General features: G+C 47.1%; 1 protein-coding gene across 3 annotated transcripts in view; it reads right to left on the bottom strand.

Annotated features, from left to right (window-relative positions):
* RBM10 (RNA binding motif protein 10) overlaps positions 1 to 17,173 on the bottom strand; it is a 47,080-nt gene that overhangs the window by 4,771 nt on the left and 25,136 nt on the right. For 2 of the 3 annotated variants that reach the window (XM_053300696.1, XM_053300697.1), the window contains exons 7-16: positions 15,112 to 15,198; positions 14,516 to 14,576; positions 13,621 to 13,794; positions 11,406 to 11,566; positions 10,091 to 10,188; positions 9,917 to 10,004; positions 2,144 to 2,357; positions 1,888 to 2,048; positions 1,643 to 1,793; positions 1,366 to 1,457 (exon numbers count right to left, since the gene is read on the bottom strand). In XM_053300696.1, the coding sequence (XP_053156671.1) occupies positions 1,366 to 1,457; positions 1,643 to 1,793; positions 1,888 to 2,048; positions 2,144 to 2,357; positions 9,917 to 10,004; positions 10,091 to 10,188; positions 11,406 to 11,566; positions 13,621 to 13,794; positions 14,516 to 14,576; positions 15,112 to 15,198 (1,287 nt within the window). The remainder of the gene's footprint in view (positions 1 to 1,365; positions 1,458 to 1,642; positions 1,794 to 1,887; positions 2,049 to 2,143; positions 2,358 to 9,916; positions 10,005 to 10,090; positions 10,189 to 11,405; positions 11,567 to 13,620; positions 13,795 to 14,515; positions 14,577 to 15,111; positions 15,199 to 17,173) is intronic. The other variant, XM_053300698.1, reaches the window with a different exon arrangement.

The raw sequence follows: 17,173 nt of genomic DNA, 5'->3' as shown, positions 1-17,173 counted from the left end.
TTCTGAGTCCAAAGTGCTTTTCAAATAATTGCAGAACTGGCTTTCCATGTGTGTGTGGTGTATGTAAGAGAAGGAACTGATTCTGTTAGAAATAAAATATTTTTTTAAACCAATTTGCTAAGCATTGTGACTAGTATCTGTAACATTAATATGTCCACTGGCAGTTATGGCTCATTAGGCATTAAGGAAGTGATCTCTATAAATCACCTTTGTTGCTTGCTAGGATGGACAGCCAGGGGCTAAGTGGTGGGCACCCAAGGCAGGCAGAGAGTGGCACCCAGCTGTTCAGCTGGCATGAAGTAGGGAGAGGGTGTCCCCATGCATCTCTGCTTCCCATGGTGTCCTCTGAGTTTCAGGAGATGGTTCATAACTGCTGCAAGCATCATTGAAAAACCTGAGGTTTCTCTATTGTTTATGTATGCATTTTTGAAACAGGCAGGCAGAGCTGCCCTTGGAACTTCAGAATGCATCTGTTCTCCACTTTTGTAGCTGGGCTCCGCTTTACCTGTGGCTTATATAAGTTTATTTACCTGGACGTGTATAGCCTGTGCTTCCTCCAGGAAGCCCAGAGTGATGCACATGGTTACATTTATCCTCCCAACAGCCTATCTAGGAAGATTATGCCGAGAGAGAAGTGACTGTTCCAGAGTCACCCAGTGAGTTTCATGGCTGAATGGGCATTTGAACTTGGATTGCCCCAGTCTAGTCCAGCACACTAATCACTGTACCACTCTGGCTCAGCGTTCTTTCTTCTTGTTGTTGCTAATAATAATTTATTAGTAGTAGTATTCATTTTTGAAATAATCAGGCAGACAGAGCTGCCCTGGTGACTTCATGATGCATTTACTCTCCACAGAAGCAGCTTTTTGTAACTGGCCTGTGCTTTATTTGTGGATTGTACAGTTTTTTTCGTGCGTGTGCTTGTGTTTGATCTTGCTGTATTAGAAACAAATCCACGCACTTCTCTTGTTCTGTTAAGCACTAAAACAACTGATGTCTCCCCTATTTCTCTGTATCTCTGCTGATGAGCAATTGAGATTTGTGTGTTTATATTTTGACCCCACTCGTTAGCTACAAATCTACACTTTGCCAATTACTGCTAAAGCACCTGCCTGTTCCTGGCTCCACCTCTGCAGCTGCCCAGAATTGGCTCTCTCTCTCTCAATACCTGTGGCTCCACCCATCACCTGCCCTGCCTAGTGCCCCCCCACCCCCGTCCCAGGAACCAACCACCACTGTGTTGAATATCAGACATCTCACTATCTGCTTATAAAAGGAGACTAGCCTTCAGATAACTGTTCTCATCTCTCTGCCATCTCCAGAAAATAGGAATCTGTTTGTCTAAAGAGTATCAGCTCAACTCACCTGGGAATTGGGGTCATAGTAGAGGCCAGTCAGGGGGTCATAATAGTAGCCAGAACTTTCATCATACTGATAGGTGGAAACATCTGGAACAGCTGGATTTGGGCAGAGAGAAAGAAGAGTTGAACTAAGTGACAGCATCTCAACAGAGAGTTGCACACACACATACCCACTCCCAAAGCTAGGATTAACTGAGTTTTCAGGCCTCACTGGGACCTGCATTTAGGCTAATGGCATCCTCCTCAATCACTTCTAGTTCCCTCCAGACATCAGCACTCACGATATTGCATGTAAGGTTCTTGCCCGACAGAGCTGGTCACAGGTAGATTGGAGGTGCTGGTGGATATGCACTGAGTGGCAGTGGAAGGCTGGGCAGCACTAGGCACGTCCGGTTTCAGCACAGCTGGTGAGACAATGGTGTATGACTGAGACTGTGGGGGAAGACACAGAAGAGCGAAGGAAAGTCAATACACAGACCACACAAAAGCCCTGGCCTAGCAGATGCAGAGAGCCATCCAATTGTACCTGAGCAGCAGTAGCATTGCCCTGGGCAGAACTGGTCCCATCCATGCTGCCAGGCGGCTGGTATGTGACTGGTACAGCTGTGGTTTGGGTGGTACGGGGAAAAGTCGGCAGGACAGGCACTGAGTCTATGCCAGGCACGCCGGGCTCCAGCGATGCATCAGCTAATTTGTGAGAGAAGAGATGAGAGACAGGGTACAGCCAGGAGGCAGGGAAGTGCTACAGAGGAGGTAGAAAGCAGCAGCTTGCAACACCTTACCTGCTCCTGTGCTCTCACTGTGGACCTTGTCAGCTTTGCCAACTGGCACTGCCCCAGATGTGCCAGTCTGTGGCTGAGAGCCTTTCAGATAAGCTTGGGAGTACATGCTGGCCTCTAAACCTTGAGCACCATAAGCCTCATCCTGCTGGTAGTAGCCATAATCCACAGACTGCTCCTCCTGAGCCGCCCAGCCTGCCTCAGAACCCTGCGATGCCTGTTAAAGACCAAAATGAGGAGAATAGGGCATTCAAGCAAGGTTTTCGTTTTCCCCAACTGATTCACCAAGTTGCCATGCTGAGATTCTTTCAGTGTGACACATGAGGGCTTTTCCAAATCTCAGACCTGTAAAGATGTTTCTTAGCCTATTTCAAAAGCTCAGTAATACAACATCTTCTCACATATAGATACACAACCAAAAGCCTGATAACAGGTGACAATGGTTTGGAATTGAACCAAGCCATGTATTGTGTGAATAGCGCATTTCTGCTCATAAACAGGATGAATGTTCACTGGTTCCCACCATCCTCAACAGGCCAGAGCAACCAAACAGCTCTGGGGATGGGCTGCAGATGATGGGGGGGGGCACCCTGGAGCCATCCCACCCCCACAAGCCAAAGTGCCTTTGGATCACACAGTTCAAGTGTGAGCCTCAAAACAGAGTGTTGGTTTCACTTACCATGAAGGCTTCTTCTTGTTGCTGGGACCGAGGACACCTCTGGGTTATCCTTCCCATAAGCTCCAAGGCAGGACAGTTGATTGGATAGAAATAGAAAGCTACGCCTACTTGAAGCTGAGGCGGATAACCCCACCCTGTTCTTTCAGTCCGAGGTGTGAAAGGCACAAATGTAATGTTAACTAGCATACCATACAGGAGAGTAACAGATCATAACAAGGCAGAATTATGCAGAGTAAGACAAAATACAGAGCGGGGCTTAATCCCCATGAAAACACTAATACCAAGAACTCAGATGGTCAACCAGGAACAGGCAAGGACCTCAAGAGGGTGGGTCGAGGTGTCCTCAGTCCCAGTATCAAGAAGAAGCCTTCACGGTAAGTGAAACCAACGCTCCGTTCTCTGTTTCTAGGACCAAGGACACCTCTGGGACATACCATAGCGAAGACCCATCTGGGGAGGGACGTCCTTGTCTATTCCTGGGGAAGCACCCTCTGCAAAACATGCCTTCCAAAGGCCGCATGAGAAGATGCATGTAGGTCAATGTTATAATGTCTAATAAAAGTGGAAGGCGATTTCCAGTTAGCTGCCCTACAAATCTCATGGACAGGAGCATTTGGCCGCTGCTTGGGTGGAATGAGCGAGAACTCACGTAGGTGGCCGCAGATGTTGGACCTTGTAAGCCAACGTTATACAAGCTCTAATCTAACGTGTGATAGTCGGAGCTGACACGGCCAACCCCATGGTACTAGGATGAAAGGATACAAATAAGGTATTTGTGGTCCTAAAAACCATCGTCCATTTAATATATTTTTTGAGACAGCAGCAAATGTCCAATTTTGCCATTGTTTTTCCTTGGGATGAACTGGATGAGGACAAAAGGAAGGCAGAAAAATGTCTTGTGATTGGTGAAATGGAGTAGCCACTTTGGGCCAAAAGGAAGGGTCTGGAATCAGCCGAACCGAGTCTTCCTGGAAGATGCAGAAAGATTTAGAAGCGGAGAGTGCCCTTAACTCTGAGACACGTCTAGCGAAGGTTATTGCCACCAGGAAAGCCAATTTGAATGACAATAACTTTAAAGATATGTCTGCCAGTGGTTCAAACGAAGAAGATTGCAATGCTTTTAGTACAGTATGTAGGTCCCATGATGGAAACCTATGAACGGTCGGGGGAGATAACATGGTTGCCTCTCGAAGAAAACGTAGGTGGTGTGGATGGTATTGGCATGCCGTGCCCGAAATGCTGGAAATGAGCCCTGCTAGCGAAGCTGCTTGTCTTTTCAAAGTGTTTGGACGTAGGCCCTTGTCCATCCCTTCCTGTAGGAAATGGAGGAGATGGTTCAAGGAGACATTGGTCTTAGGTACTGAATGTCTGGTTAACCAGCGCAAGAAGAACCACCAGGTGTATTGATATATCCTGTTTGTTGAGGATCGGTGGGATGCTAGCATTGTTTGAAGTACCTGTTTGGTACATCCCTGCTGACCTAATATTCTCCGCTCAGTTTCCAGGCGGCTAGTCAAAACCAGGCTGGATTGTGGTGCCGCACTGGACCCTGAGTAAGAAGATCTTCTGACACGGGGAGAATCCACGGTTCTTCTGTAGCCAGATGAAGAAGTTCTGGGAACCATGGACGTCTCGGCCAGAAGGGTGCCACCAGAATGACTGTTGCCTGCATCATGCTGATGCTCCGCAACACGCTGGCCAGAAGAGGCATTGGTGAGAATGCATACAGCAATCCCCGTGGCCAGGGACTGGATAGGGCACCCACCACTTCCGCTTCCTGGCAGGGAAAACGGGACATGAACCATGGAGTTTTGGTATTCTTTGTCATTGCAAACAGATCCATGACCGGTATTCCCATGTGTACTGTGATCCTGGTGAACACATGCATTGAGAGTGTCCATTCCCCTGGTAATAGTTCCTCTTGGCTCAGCCAATCAGCCATGAGGTTGTCTTCTTCCTTTACGTGATGTGCTGTCAGAGAGCCCAGGTGGCCCTCCACCCAGGTGACCAGACAGGCGGCCTTCTGATGTAGCGACTTGCAACGCATGCCGATTTATGTGGCCTTTCTGGTGGTATTGTCTGTTCTCACTAAGATATGAGCGCCCTGGAGGCGGTGTTGAAATGCCAATAGAGCCAGACAAATTGCCCGCAGCTCTTTCCAATTGATGCTGTAGCTCCTTTCTTGGACAGACCATTTCCCTTGTGAAGTTAGATTGAGACAGTGAGCTCACCAGCCCCTGTTGCTCGCATCTGTGGTTAGAATCACCTTTGGTGGGTCCAGAAATTGTTTCCCCCGTAGAAGTTTTTGCGGAAGCAGCCACCACCTGAGCACTAGGCGCGCAGAATCTGGGGTGTAGCTGTACGATCCGTTTTGCAGCTATGGCTCGCTGATAAGGCAGGAGGAACCATTGGAGTGCACAGGAGTGAAACCTCGCCCATGGGACTGCTTTGAAGGTCACGACCATGAGCCCTAGGAGCCTCGCCAAGGTGGACAGTAACACCACAGGTCTCTGGAGAGCCTGCCTGATTTCCGAGGTGAGCAGTAACAATCGATCATGTGGAAGAACAAGACGGTCGGTTTGCGTGTTTATAAGGACACCCAGGTGTTGCAGACAGGAGGTCGGTGAGAGCGGACTCTTTGATAGGTTTATGCAGAAGCCATGATTTCGGAGGGTGCACAGAGTGGTGTTTAAATCTCGATGCACTGTCTGTACTGATTTGGGTAGGAGAAGTAGATCATCCTAGTACACCAGGATCCGGATCCCTTGAAGCCAGAGATGTGCCACCAGTGGAGCCAACACCTTGGTAAAGACTCGCGGGGCCGACGATAGGCCGAACGGAAGTGCCCTATATTGCCAGTGTCGACCCGCATAGTGGAACCTCAGCAAGGACCGACTGGGATTGTGGATGGGAACATGCAGATAAGCCTCCTTCAAATCTATGGATGTCATGATGTCTTGATGATGAAGGGCCTCTGCAACCAATCTTAAGGTTTCCATTCTGAACCGTTCCCTTTTCACCCACCTGTTTAGGAATTTTAAATCCAAAACACCTCTTTGTTCCGCCCTTTTTGGGGATGGTGAACAAAATAGAATAGACGCCCTCCCCCCATTGCAGGGGTGGAACAGGTTCCACTGCGCCGATTTCCTGTAGATGATGAATCGCTCAAAGAAGCTTAGAGTGCCTGATAATAGAGCGCAGACGTGGGATTGTGAGGAACCTGTGAGGAGGGGGAGCTACTTAATCTATTTTGTACCCGTCCCATACCATCTTTTAAGTCCAATTGTCTGAAATGGAGCCTTCCCAGGCGTGGAGGTGCTCCGTCAGACGACCGCCCAATTTTTGGAGCGGCAAGTCATTGTTGGCCTTTGGCCTGCTTATACTGTAATAAGGGCTGCTTACTGGAACCAGTGTTCCTATAGGAACCGCCCTATCTGTTCCAGTTGAACCTCTGGGTTCTAAAGACTTGACCCCAGCCCCTAAAGAAACAAAATCCATGAAAGGGCTGAAAGAAGACTGAGTTTGTCGATAGAGTCTTTTGAAAAATGGCTTATCAGATTTTCTTGGGGCTGCTGGCATCCCCCCCAAGTGTGTCCTTGAATGTCTACTAGCTGCCCGTGATGCCCACTCCTGCTTTATAACTTCAGAAAACAAATCCGGTAAAGGTAGAAGCATTTCTCTTGGCACCGCTCTAGGAAATACTAAATCTCCCTTTCCAGACTGAATAAGGTCAGGTCCTGAATTAGCTTGCAGGCCAACAGCCTTGAGGACCCTTGACATCAGGAGAGAAAAATCATCTGCAATGAAGAGGCGTTGGGAAATATTACAAGGCTCCACACCCTCACCCCCAGACCACTTGCCCTCCTCCTTAGGTAGGGAGTCTGGATCCTGAATGTCTCCCTCCAAATTGCCCACATCATCCCCGAGGCCAGTGTCACCAATACCAATGGGCACTGTCCCCGAAGTTAGCTTGTTTTGAACTAAGTGCCTCAGGTGAAGGGGGTCCGGATCCCCAGAGTCTTGGCTGGAATTTTCATAAGAATGGTAGTCCTTGGTGGCAGAAGCCTTATCCTTGGACTTTTTATGTTTTTTAAGATGTTTGGTTTTGGCCTTTGACTTGCGTGGAGAGGGACACGGAGAGCTAGATGAAGCCAAACTTTCTGAAGAAGTTGCCCGCCTCTTGTGCTTCCTGGATCCCCTTTGTTTCTTAGCAGGTCTTATCTGGTAAATAGTGTCAGTTATGGCATTTTAAAACCATGCCTGCCACTCAGGGGGAACAGACCTGGGCAAATTAGATTGTGGGACAGAGGGAGATGGTTGATTCTTGATTCTCAGTCCCTGCAGCACCCTCTGCTGCTTGTAAATTAGAACTGGTAGATTGGGAGGATTTTGGCCTGTTCTCTCCATTTCCCACCAAATTCGCTGAGGTACCCTCAGCCATTTTATAAGGGCCCCCTGCCACCATCGTAGGTGTAGCCGCTCCTTTAAAAAAACCCAGCACCCTGATCTCAGCCGAGCAGGGCAGTGGATTAGCTACTGGGCGCCTTTACCTAGGAAAAGCCACTGCCCAGAGGACTCACGGTTTCCCACAGTTTGTTAGTAAAGTTGGTGCTGGGCCCACAAGGAGCGAGTGAGGTGCGGTCTCAGTGGGCGGCCTGATTCCCGGACCTCCTGAATTGCCGATGCTTGTGAACGGGGCCGAGACGCAGCCAGTACGAGCGGCCCATAGGCAGCCATATCTGGTGTTGAGGAACTCTCCACATCCAGGGTCAGACACACGAACGGCCCGGAGGCGGCCGTGGCTGACTGGGAAAAAGGCAGCGAAGTCAGGCACACAGACAGCTCAGAGGCGGCCGTGGCCGACGACTGTGCTTTCACTGAACGCAGCCCTCCTGGCAATTCAGCATGGGGACCTCTCCTCTTCAGAAGGCGAACGCTGTAGCGTGTTAATCGCCCTGATCAACACATGCAGCGAGGGAGTGGAGTAAGGAAAACAGAGGGACCAGCAGAAGAAAGACGAAAGCAGGTTGTTTTGTTTGTTTGTAAGTTATAACATATTAGAAAGGAGCAATCAGTAAGGAAACAATCAGAATTAGCAAAGATATGAGAGAAGGAAAAAATCGCTGCCTGTAGCTTTCGAGGACAGAAAAGAACTGGGCGGGGTTATCCGCCTCAGCTTCAAGTAGGCGTAGCTTTCTATTTCTATCCAATCAACTGTCCTGCCTTGGAGCTTACGGGAAGGATAACCCAGAGGTGTCCTCGGTCCCAGCAACAGAGAAATCCTTATACCACTTTCAGGAGAAGCTCTGGCTTTAGCAAGCCCTCAGGGAACAGAAATTGCACAACTGCAGCGAAGCCACTGAGAACGTTCCTTCACAGGCCCCCTTGGACAGAACAAAGTTTTTGCTTTGGGAACTTCTTCGTTGAAAAGCAGTTATAAATGTTTCATTTCCCCCATCCTATTATCTATATAATCTTCTATATAATTATTTCACTAAGCCAGTGCGTGGCAGGCGGAAATGCGGGGCTGGAAATGCGTGCGGATGTGTGGGGTGTTTGGTGGACGGAAATGTGGCAGTGGAGGCCAGCTCAGGCCTGGTCGCCGGGGGGGGGGGGGGGATAAAATGGGGGGGGCAGAAGGAGATGGTGAGGAGGAGGAGGAGGCAGCAGTGAGGAGAGGCGGCTGGGCAGGCCCGACTGTGGCCAGCCGCAGTGAGGAGGCGGCGGCAGCGGTGGTGAGGAGAGGCAGCTGGGCCTGGCTAGGTGGGCGGTGGAGCCATGCGGGCCCAGCCCAGACATGGTGAGGCGGTGGCTGGGCTGCCAGGAAGATGAGGTGGGTGGCGGAGGAGAGACTGGGGCAGAAGGTTGGGGGGAGGGGGAGGTACCGCCGGCCCAAAGAGCGCGCAGATGCTCCGTGCAGGGTCGGCTAGTTCTTATTTATTGCTTTTCAGTCAGAAGTCCTCAAAGTGGTTTACACAGCAAAAAGAATTAGATGCTTTCACAATTCCACAATCTGAGAGAGTGCCCTGCTTAGAGCTATGGATGCACTTGGTTCTCTTCCCACAGAAAGAAGAAGAATGGTAAGATAGTTTCCTGGATCTAAAGTGCTCAGAATCTAAAAAGAAACACAGGGGGCAACAGCCATTGGGGAGATGCCATGCTGGGGTTGAATAGCAACAACAGCTGTCTTCCCATGCTACAGTAAATATAAGAGAACCTCCACTTTGAAAGGTGCCTTTTTGCACAGTAAAGCAGGGCATTCACTGGTGATTTCTGTTCTTCCTACATACAACAAGCCATTCTACTTTGGGTAAGTGGAAATGTTGCCTCCCTGATCCATGGAGGCAGGTAGTGTGTTCCCCAAAGGCAGAATGACCTCGTGTCTATGAAAAAAGAACACTTGGCAAGTGCATTTATTTTGTCTATTTAAAAATATATATTCTGTATTCTCAACTCAATGGCTCTTGAAAGGTCTGTTTTTAGGACCAGCCTTTGAAACCAAAACCCAGGAATCTAGCTGAAAGCAACTGAAAGCTAATGTCAACTCTGGTTGATGATATGTATTTGTTTATTTTATTTCTATAGCAACAGTCACTGAAGGTACTGTGCTGGGGGTGGATAGGGCCAGTTACTCTCCCCCTGCTAAATAAAGAGAATTACCATGTTTAAAAGGTGCCTCTTTGCCAAGTTAGCAGTTAGAAATGTGAGTGCAACACACTTCTGCAGCCCACATTTAGCAGTATCTAAACCAGTCCACAGATCTTTTACATAGTTAAAAAACCTCTCATGTGTTAATGTTTTGCGATTACATCATGGAGAGGGGGAATGGAAAGAGAGAAGACAATGTTATGCTTTATGTTACTGTGCTGTTCATAACAGAGAACAAAGATAAGTGCACAACATCCGTGGGATTAAAAATCAAATGTTTGATTTTTAAACTGAAATGGAAGTTTTGAGCGGTATAGAAACATTTTAAGTAAATCAATCAAATGTTTCAAACTCAAGTAGCCTATGGGTAAAATGCTATGTAAATACTGACTGATTAAGTGGTTGTGTTGAACCCATCTCTGGCTCTTGGAGCACTACGATGCTGTTACCTGAGAGATAGCCCACTGTGCAGCTGCAATGGCAGTGCTGGCGACAGAAGCAGCACTGATGCGGTTTCCATCTGATGAGCTCATGTCCCTGCAGAGAGACACAGGAGCCATTAGTGAAGTCTCACAAGACAGCAGCAGGGGACCGGATCCTGGACACATTCCCTCTTTACTCACCGCTTGGAACCTTTGGCAAACTCCACATTAATTGTCTTGCCATCAATGTTCAGCGGTGGGTGTAGGGCTTGCAAGATCTGCAACAACTGAGCCGCCTCCTGGGAAAGAGTAAAAGAAGAAACAAGACCCAGAGAAAGACAGATGGGCACCGTATGCTAGCTTCAATACAGGCCAAGTTGCAGGTGTCCTTCAATCTTGGGCAGAGCCCATAGCCTTCCTGCCCTCTAGTACTTCCTTCCAAGCCTAGTTTCAGCCCATCATGGACCACTGGGGTGGCAAAACCTACAAGAGTCTGAGATCTTGTCCAGGTGAGGAATGAGATGGGTCAACTGCCTGGCATCAACCTTGACACTCTTAAGCACTTGTCCCAGATGTTTAAAAAATCCCACCCTTTAAAGAGTTCATGAAGTGCCCCTCTTAAAAAAACCCCCAAAAAACCAAAACCTGTCAGCATCACATTCAGATTTCATCAGTTTGTGATAATAGTATGAAGGTCAGGTTTCCAAAGTGGGGTTTGGGATAAAAGATCTACTGAGCTATTACAAACACCTTGTTTGAGCCTAAATTTTATATCCTAACCAATATGTTAAAAAAATTAAACAAAACAAAACCCAACAACTGGGAGAAATATCTAACTTTTGAAAGCAGCTGTTATGACAACCAGATATTGTGATAAATTAGGAAAAGATCGACCACACAACATGGAGATTTACTTTCTAGAGAAACATACTACCAGCCTTTGCCTCAAGTATAAGATACCAAAACCAGGAACCTAGTTGAGCCAGAAAAGTGTGTCCTTGAATGTGTATAGAAAGATCCACCTAAAGTGTATTAATTTTGCAATGGCATCCCTCTAGTCTCCAAGTAGATCGTTCTACAATGAAAATGGCATGTGGGCTGTGTAACCAAGAGTTTTGGATTGCACTCCTATATTGTGTCAAGGCTCAAGCAGTTGTAACAGTTAGCACACTTTAGTTTGCAACAGCCAATTTTCAGGCATGCTTGTTTCATGAAATACATTAATCTCAAAATAGGTGACTGGATTTAAAATCAGCCACCCTGACCTTGCCACTTTTCCTAGAGGTCTTGACTTCTAGAAGCAATGGTGAAAGCTGAAGAACTGATATCTGGAGGGGCACATCTTGAGCCCACACATTGTAGGTGTCCAGTCACTTTCTACAGCCTCTCCCTGTCCCCCCCCAGACTATAAGCTCTTCCTTTTAAGGCACTAATTCACTGTTCTAGAGCCCAGTATCCCCAGCCACCAGACTCTAGGGCCATACTGGAAAGCCAACATGCTGCTTGTGGCACTCACCACAATGGTGGAGAGTTGAATGAAAGCAAAACCACGGTTGAGCTGTGTCTGCTTGTCTTTGATAACACGGACATTGGAGGAGGAGAGAACAGCGTACGGCGCCAGGGCACTTAAAATGGAGTCCATCGTGCTATGAGGATTCAGGTTTCGCAGGATGATGGCTGTCAGAGTAAGGAAGGGCATGGTAAGCAGAACTTTGGCCTCTTTCAGCCACCTCAGGACGCTCCTCCAACAGGTTTGCTGGTCTGAGGCCATAATAAAAATCTATCTACTGCATCTCCTCCAACAGGACTTGTAAGAATCTGCATGGCTACAACTGTACTATGCCTTAAGCAATATAGCTTGTCTATAGAACTTTTACCTTTAAAAAAAAAATCAAGCTTCTGGCCCACATGGCTGGAAAGAAAAACCTGAAAATACATCAGCACTTTTTACTAAAACATAGGGAAAAGACAGACATTGGAATGAGACTTTCACAGCGCTGTGAATGTGTGTCTTTTGAATGTACATGTGTGGCTGCTGCACATTAGCAAATCAAATACCTTTTACTCTGCTTTTAGCTCTCTGTACCTTGATGTTTTATTTAGAGTTTGACTTCTATACTGTCTTTCATAAAACTTTTCCCAAGGCAGTTTTCAAGATAATACACAATAAAAATAAAATGAACACATTAAAACCAATTAACAATACGTGTTTTATTGGTGTTATGGTTTTTACTGTTTAACTGGTTTTAAGGTTTTAAACGTGATTTTTATGGAGTTTTATTGTATTTTAACTTGGTAAGCTGCCTTGGTATGCCATGAAAGGCAGTATAAAAATTGAATAAATTAAATAAATAAATTTATTTAAATACAATCATTTCGTTTATTGATGATTTTCTTAAGTTTAAATAATGGGTTTAGGTTTTTTGTAAGCTGCTTTGGGGCCCTCAGGCAGAAAAGCAACCTATCCATTCAAAAATACAATATGCGATAGCCACTGGCTGCCCTGAGGCTGCCACCACCTTCTCCTCCTCCTGTCAAAGATCAAAGTACCTCTGTTGCTCATGACACAGGGATGCTGCGCTGCCTCCAGCTCAGGCATTTGGCTGTGGTAGGCTCTCTTTCCCAGGAGCAGAAGGCAGCAGGTGAGTAAGCGGGGAAACAAAGTGGCTGCAGGGCACTTCATTTCATTGCTTGCCTGCCTTCCTCCTTGCTACTTCTGCTGTTGCTGGGAAAGAAAATGCCCTGTCTCAGGGATGTGTCATTCCTCAGCAGAAGGAGAGGGAGGAGACAGCATCAACTGAGTGGCCATACCAGTGTTCAATTTGCTGCTTTGCTACACAGTACATTAAGAAGAGCACTCAAAGGGTGCTCACAGTGCTAACAATTTTTAAGTGTCTGCCTGTCTGTCTTCTCCCACAGTAGCCAGAAGGTTGAGATCCTCACTCAGCACAGCTCTCAATCCACATCCCCCTATACTTACAGTGTCCCCTGTCATAGGGATTCCCGCATGTTGATTACAACTCCCAAATTAGCCAAAGGCCAATGCAGCTGGGGATGCTGGAAGCTGCAGTCAACAACATCTGGGAGTCCCCGTTACAGGAAACACTGCTTACAGACCTACATCTCCCAAGCACCACTTTTCCATTAATCCCCACACCTTTTGAAACCTCTGACAAAAAAGCATACTTCCAAATCCTGATGCCACTTCCCCTCAAAAGCAACTGACACAATTTACTCTGACAGCAGAATCTGTTTTGTATGCTCTCTATATTGGGGAGTGGATCGGTTTTCAAACACCAGATCCTACAAGGATTAACTCTCCAACCAATATATAAACATTCCATCAGAAGATCCTTTCCCATTTTCTTCCCACCACACTTTTCTTCCCTCCCAGAGCTAGGAGTTGCATTCACAAGCCTAGGTTTTCAGTCTCATTAACCCAACCCAATTCCATTCTAGAGCTTTGTCAGCAGTGCCATCTTACACCTAAAACTCACAAACTGGCCTATCTACACAATAACTCTAAACTTATTTAATTGTCATGGTTTCCTACCCTCAAGGAACCCTGGTAATTGTAGTTATGTGAGAAGGTCAGGGAAGTCTAACAGGAAGTTTTCAGCACCCTATACTACTACAATTCACAGTTAGCTTGGAAGAAACATTAAACTGGTTTAGGTTTTACTGCAGCCTCATACCTGAAGATCGCACCTCATTCAGAAACTCATACTCACTGTCATTAGCATTTTCTGCACAGGGTTCAGACATCTGGGCCGCAGGCTGAGCAGACAGGGCTGCTGACACTTGGTATGGCTGTGGAAGAGGCAGAAGGCCTTGGCTGAGTTCACGCCCCGATAGAGCCACCAGCTGGTCCAAGCGGCTACCAGGGGGAAGCTTCTGTTCAGCTTCTGTTGGGAGGGATCACAGGGGAGAAAAACTTTTAATAGAGGTATTTTTGCTACAAGGTTCTCTTTTACTTTGTGGGGGGTCATTTACTGTTTATGTAGTTGGTTGTTTTATATGTTGGTTCATTTTTTAAAAATATTGTGTGTGTGAGAGCTGAGCAGAAACTAACGCAACTTCAGAGGCATGCTCAGCACTCCTCATTCCACTGATGCACAGACTTTGCCCTTTGCAGCGCCTGAACCTCTCTTCCTGCCCAGTGACCTTCACTTCGTTTCCTCTTGGGCTGTTCACGCCATTTTATTCTTGGCAGTAACAGAAAACAGGACAAAGGCATCCCATTGCCTAGACAACACAAGGATGCTTCTCATGTTTCCTGTACAGCACAGCACAAGAAAGTCAGTTGCCTAGGCAACCATGCACCTCTGTCCTGACTTCCAGTGCTGTAAAGAACACAATAGCTGTGATCATCATGGCCATGAACAGCCAAATAAATAACCTTGCAAGTAAATTATTTTTGAGGTGTTTTTTTCCCCGGAAGGGGCACAATCATACCCAAGCCACCACCACCCATTTCACCCCCAAATGATCTGCTAAACAATACCCGCTCAGCCCTAGTTTTTGGAAGCTATCTTGTAAAGCCTACTGGCCCCAAATGAGAGATAAATGTTTAAATAAATAAAAGAGACACATTAGGGCCAAGCAGGACCAGGATATTAAGCTCACCAGATCTGGGAATGCCACACTTGAAGCACTTCTCTCTGCGCTTGAAGTTCTGCACTCCACACTGTTGAAATAATAAATACATCTTGCCTGCTTAGTCTACTAGACCTCAACATATGGCATAACTCTAATAAGACTGATCCTGCCAACCTCTTTCCTAACACTGACTTTCCCCATCTTATTACTGCAATTCTTGCCAAAAGCATATACAATCCTTTGAAAAGCCCGTCTCAGAAGCAGAACTATTCAAAATAAGCAAATATATTTAATTGGTCTAATTTATTCTGATCATGCTGAATTTGGGTTTACAATTCACACAAAGCATTATACATTTCCTAGGCAGCCCTACCAGCGGCACAGGCCTGCTCAACTTAGACCCCTCTGGCTGTTTTTGGACTTCAGCTCCCATAATCCCCAGCCACAGTGGCCAACAGCAAGGAATTATGAAAATCTGTAGACCAACATCTGCAGGAGGGCCAAGGTTGAGCAGCAGAGTCTCTCTCATCCCTCAGCAACAGAGCACCCTCACAACCACCCCAGGCCTACTCTACTAACACTGCATGTTGGTTTCTTTCCTGTATTGATCTCAAAGCAGGTACCTTACTGCAGAGCCAGTCCTCATTGATCTTGGGTTTAGGGTCACTGTAGTGCATGGAGACCTTCTGGCCAAGAATGGTGAGCGAGTGCTGCAGGGAGAGAAACACTGCAATGAGACTCCAAAGCAAAGGTGAAGAGAAGGTGCCCATCACTGCCGCAGCAGAAAGGAGGAGAGGTTCAAACCCTTCAGCTGAATGGATGAGGGGAGGGAGGGAAGGGAGCACAGGCTGAGAGAGGTTTGGAGCTTGGCTACATAGCTAGCGCACACCTAACTTGGACGACAGAGGCACCTGTCTCTACCCAAGGTACCGGGACGTCCGGCTGCTGTGAGGGAGGGAGAGTGTGTTGGAGAGAGACAGAGAGAAAGATGGAGAGAAGGAGAAACAGACAGAGAGAATGCAGCCGTGCTCCGAAACACCGCCATACAATACCTCTATGCCACTAGAATTGCTTGTCTCAAACTTCTGTCCTACTGGCTAGCAACATGTATCTCTATTCCCTCCTCCCAGCCCAGAGCCACTGTGCCACCACAACAGGCACTTTTTCCTAGCTTAACATCACTCTCTCATTCAGCACAGATCTCCACTATGCTTATGTCAACCTCCATTTTAGGGCATGCTTGGAGAAACACCCAATATTCTGGTTACAAGTCTGTCCAAAGCAATGAAAACATTTGGGAGATCTAGAATAAGGCTTTAAATTAGAAAACACATTCCCAGATATTCAATACTTGATTCTACCTGTTCTACCCACACACACAACCCCAACTCAACTGCTTACCAATTAAATTAGATCTTTCTAAAGTGGCTTCTGAAAAGTGCTGCTATACCCAACTACAGACTCTCAACACCTGGTACGGGCACCACAGATCACCAGGCCAGACATTCCCCAAGCGTTACAGCACTAAGGCAGACAAGTTTCCAAAAGCATTTGCCAGGAGCTGCTAAGTCAAGGCTTCATAGGCTAGGAACCTATTATGACAGATGCAAAAGCCTTGTCTACTTCTGGCCACAAGCCATCCTGCCAAAATAACCACTTCCATAAACATTGCCACTTCCATGAACATTGACACAGATTGTGCTCAAAAAGAATCCCTTGCCCATGCCTCCCTGTGAGTTCCATTTCTGCACACCCTCCCACATCCGGAGCAAAGTGCATCGTCTCAGTTGTGCCAGGGCTACGTGTGTCAGCTCCCACTGGGGATGCGCACACACGGCCCAGCTACACTGCCAACACATAAGAGAGCAGGAGGAGGAGGAGAAGACGGCAGATGCAACTGCCATGATTGCATAAACACTGGCAAACCCAAACAGGTTGGGCTAGGGGTGCATTTTCAACAACTTTATGGCTGTTTGGAAATAAGATGACAGCTTGAAACAATGGTCAGAACAGGTTCAGATTTGGGTCTAGAAGTTGGGCCTGCGGCCATTCACACCTGTACTGTGATCCTGCAGCGCTGGAGGCAGCACACAGTTTCACACAGATGGACTCTCAACACAGAGAAAGGAGATAAGGCCTCCTAGCAGAGCTTCCTGTCCTAAATCCTGGCTGCACCGTGAGGGAATACACACCCCTGACAATCTTTAGGAGATCAGGGAGGAAAAACTGCTAGCTGGCAGGGGGCCAGCATTCACACCTATTGAAACTGTTTAATTATGCCTTCAGGGTGCTCAAGTCTGGTATGGATCATGTACACTTCCAAAGCAGAACAAAGCATACAGGGGAGTCCTGACTTTTCAACCCCCTTTTACTTACTATTAGGAATAACCCCAGCCTGCAATCACTATGGATCAGCTTCCTGGCTCCTTAGTTCCCCTGCTCAACTCACTAGACCCCATTCTTCTCCTTAATACGGGAATTAAATTCAGATACTAACCCATTCCCCTGAGTTGTTAATACAACTCAGAAGTCCTGTGCCCCTAGTCCAGTGATTCTCAAACTTGGGTCCTCAGGTGTTATTGGACTTTAACTCCCATAATCCCCAACCAAAGGCCACTGAGGCTGGGGATTATGGGAGTTGAAGTCCAATAACACCTGAGGACCCAAGTTTAAGAATCACTGCCC

Source organism: Hemicordylus capensis, chromosome 2 (assembly GCF_027244095.1).
Source record: "Hemicordylus capensis ecotype Gifberg chromosome 2, rHemCap1.1.pri, whole genome shotgun sequence".
In the NCBI taxonomy this organism is placed as follows: Eukaryota; Metazoa; Chordata; class Lepidosauria; order Squamata; family Cordylidae; genus Hemicordylus; species Hemicordylus capensis.
This window is presented reverse-complemented; position numbering and strand designations above follow the sequence as displayed.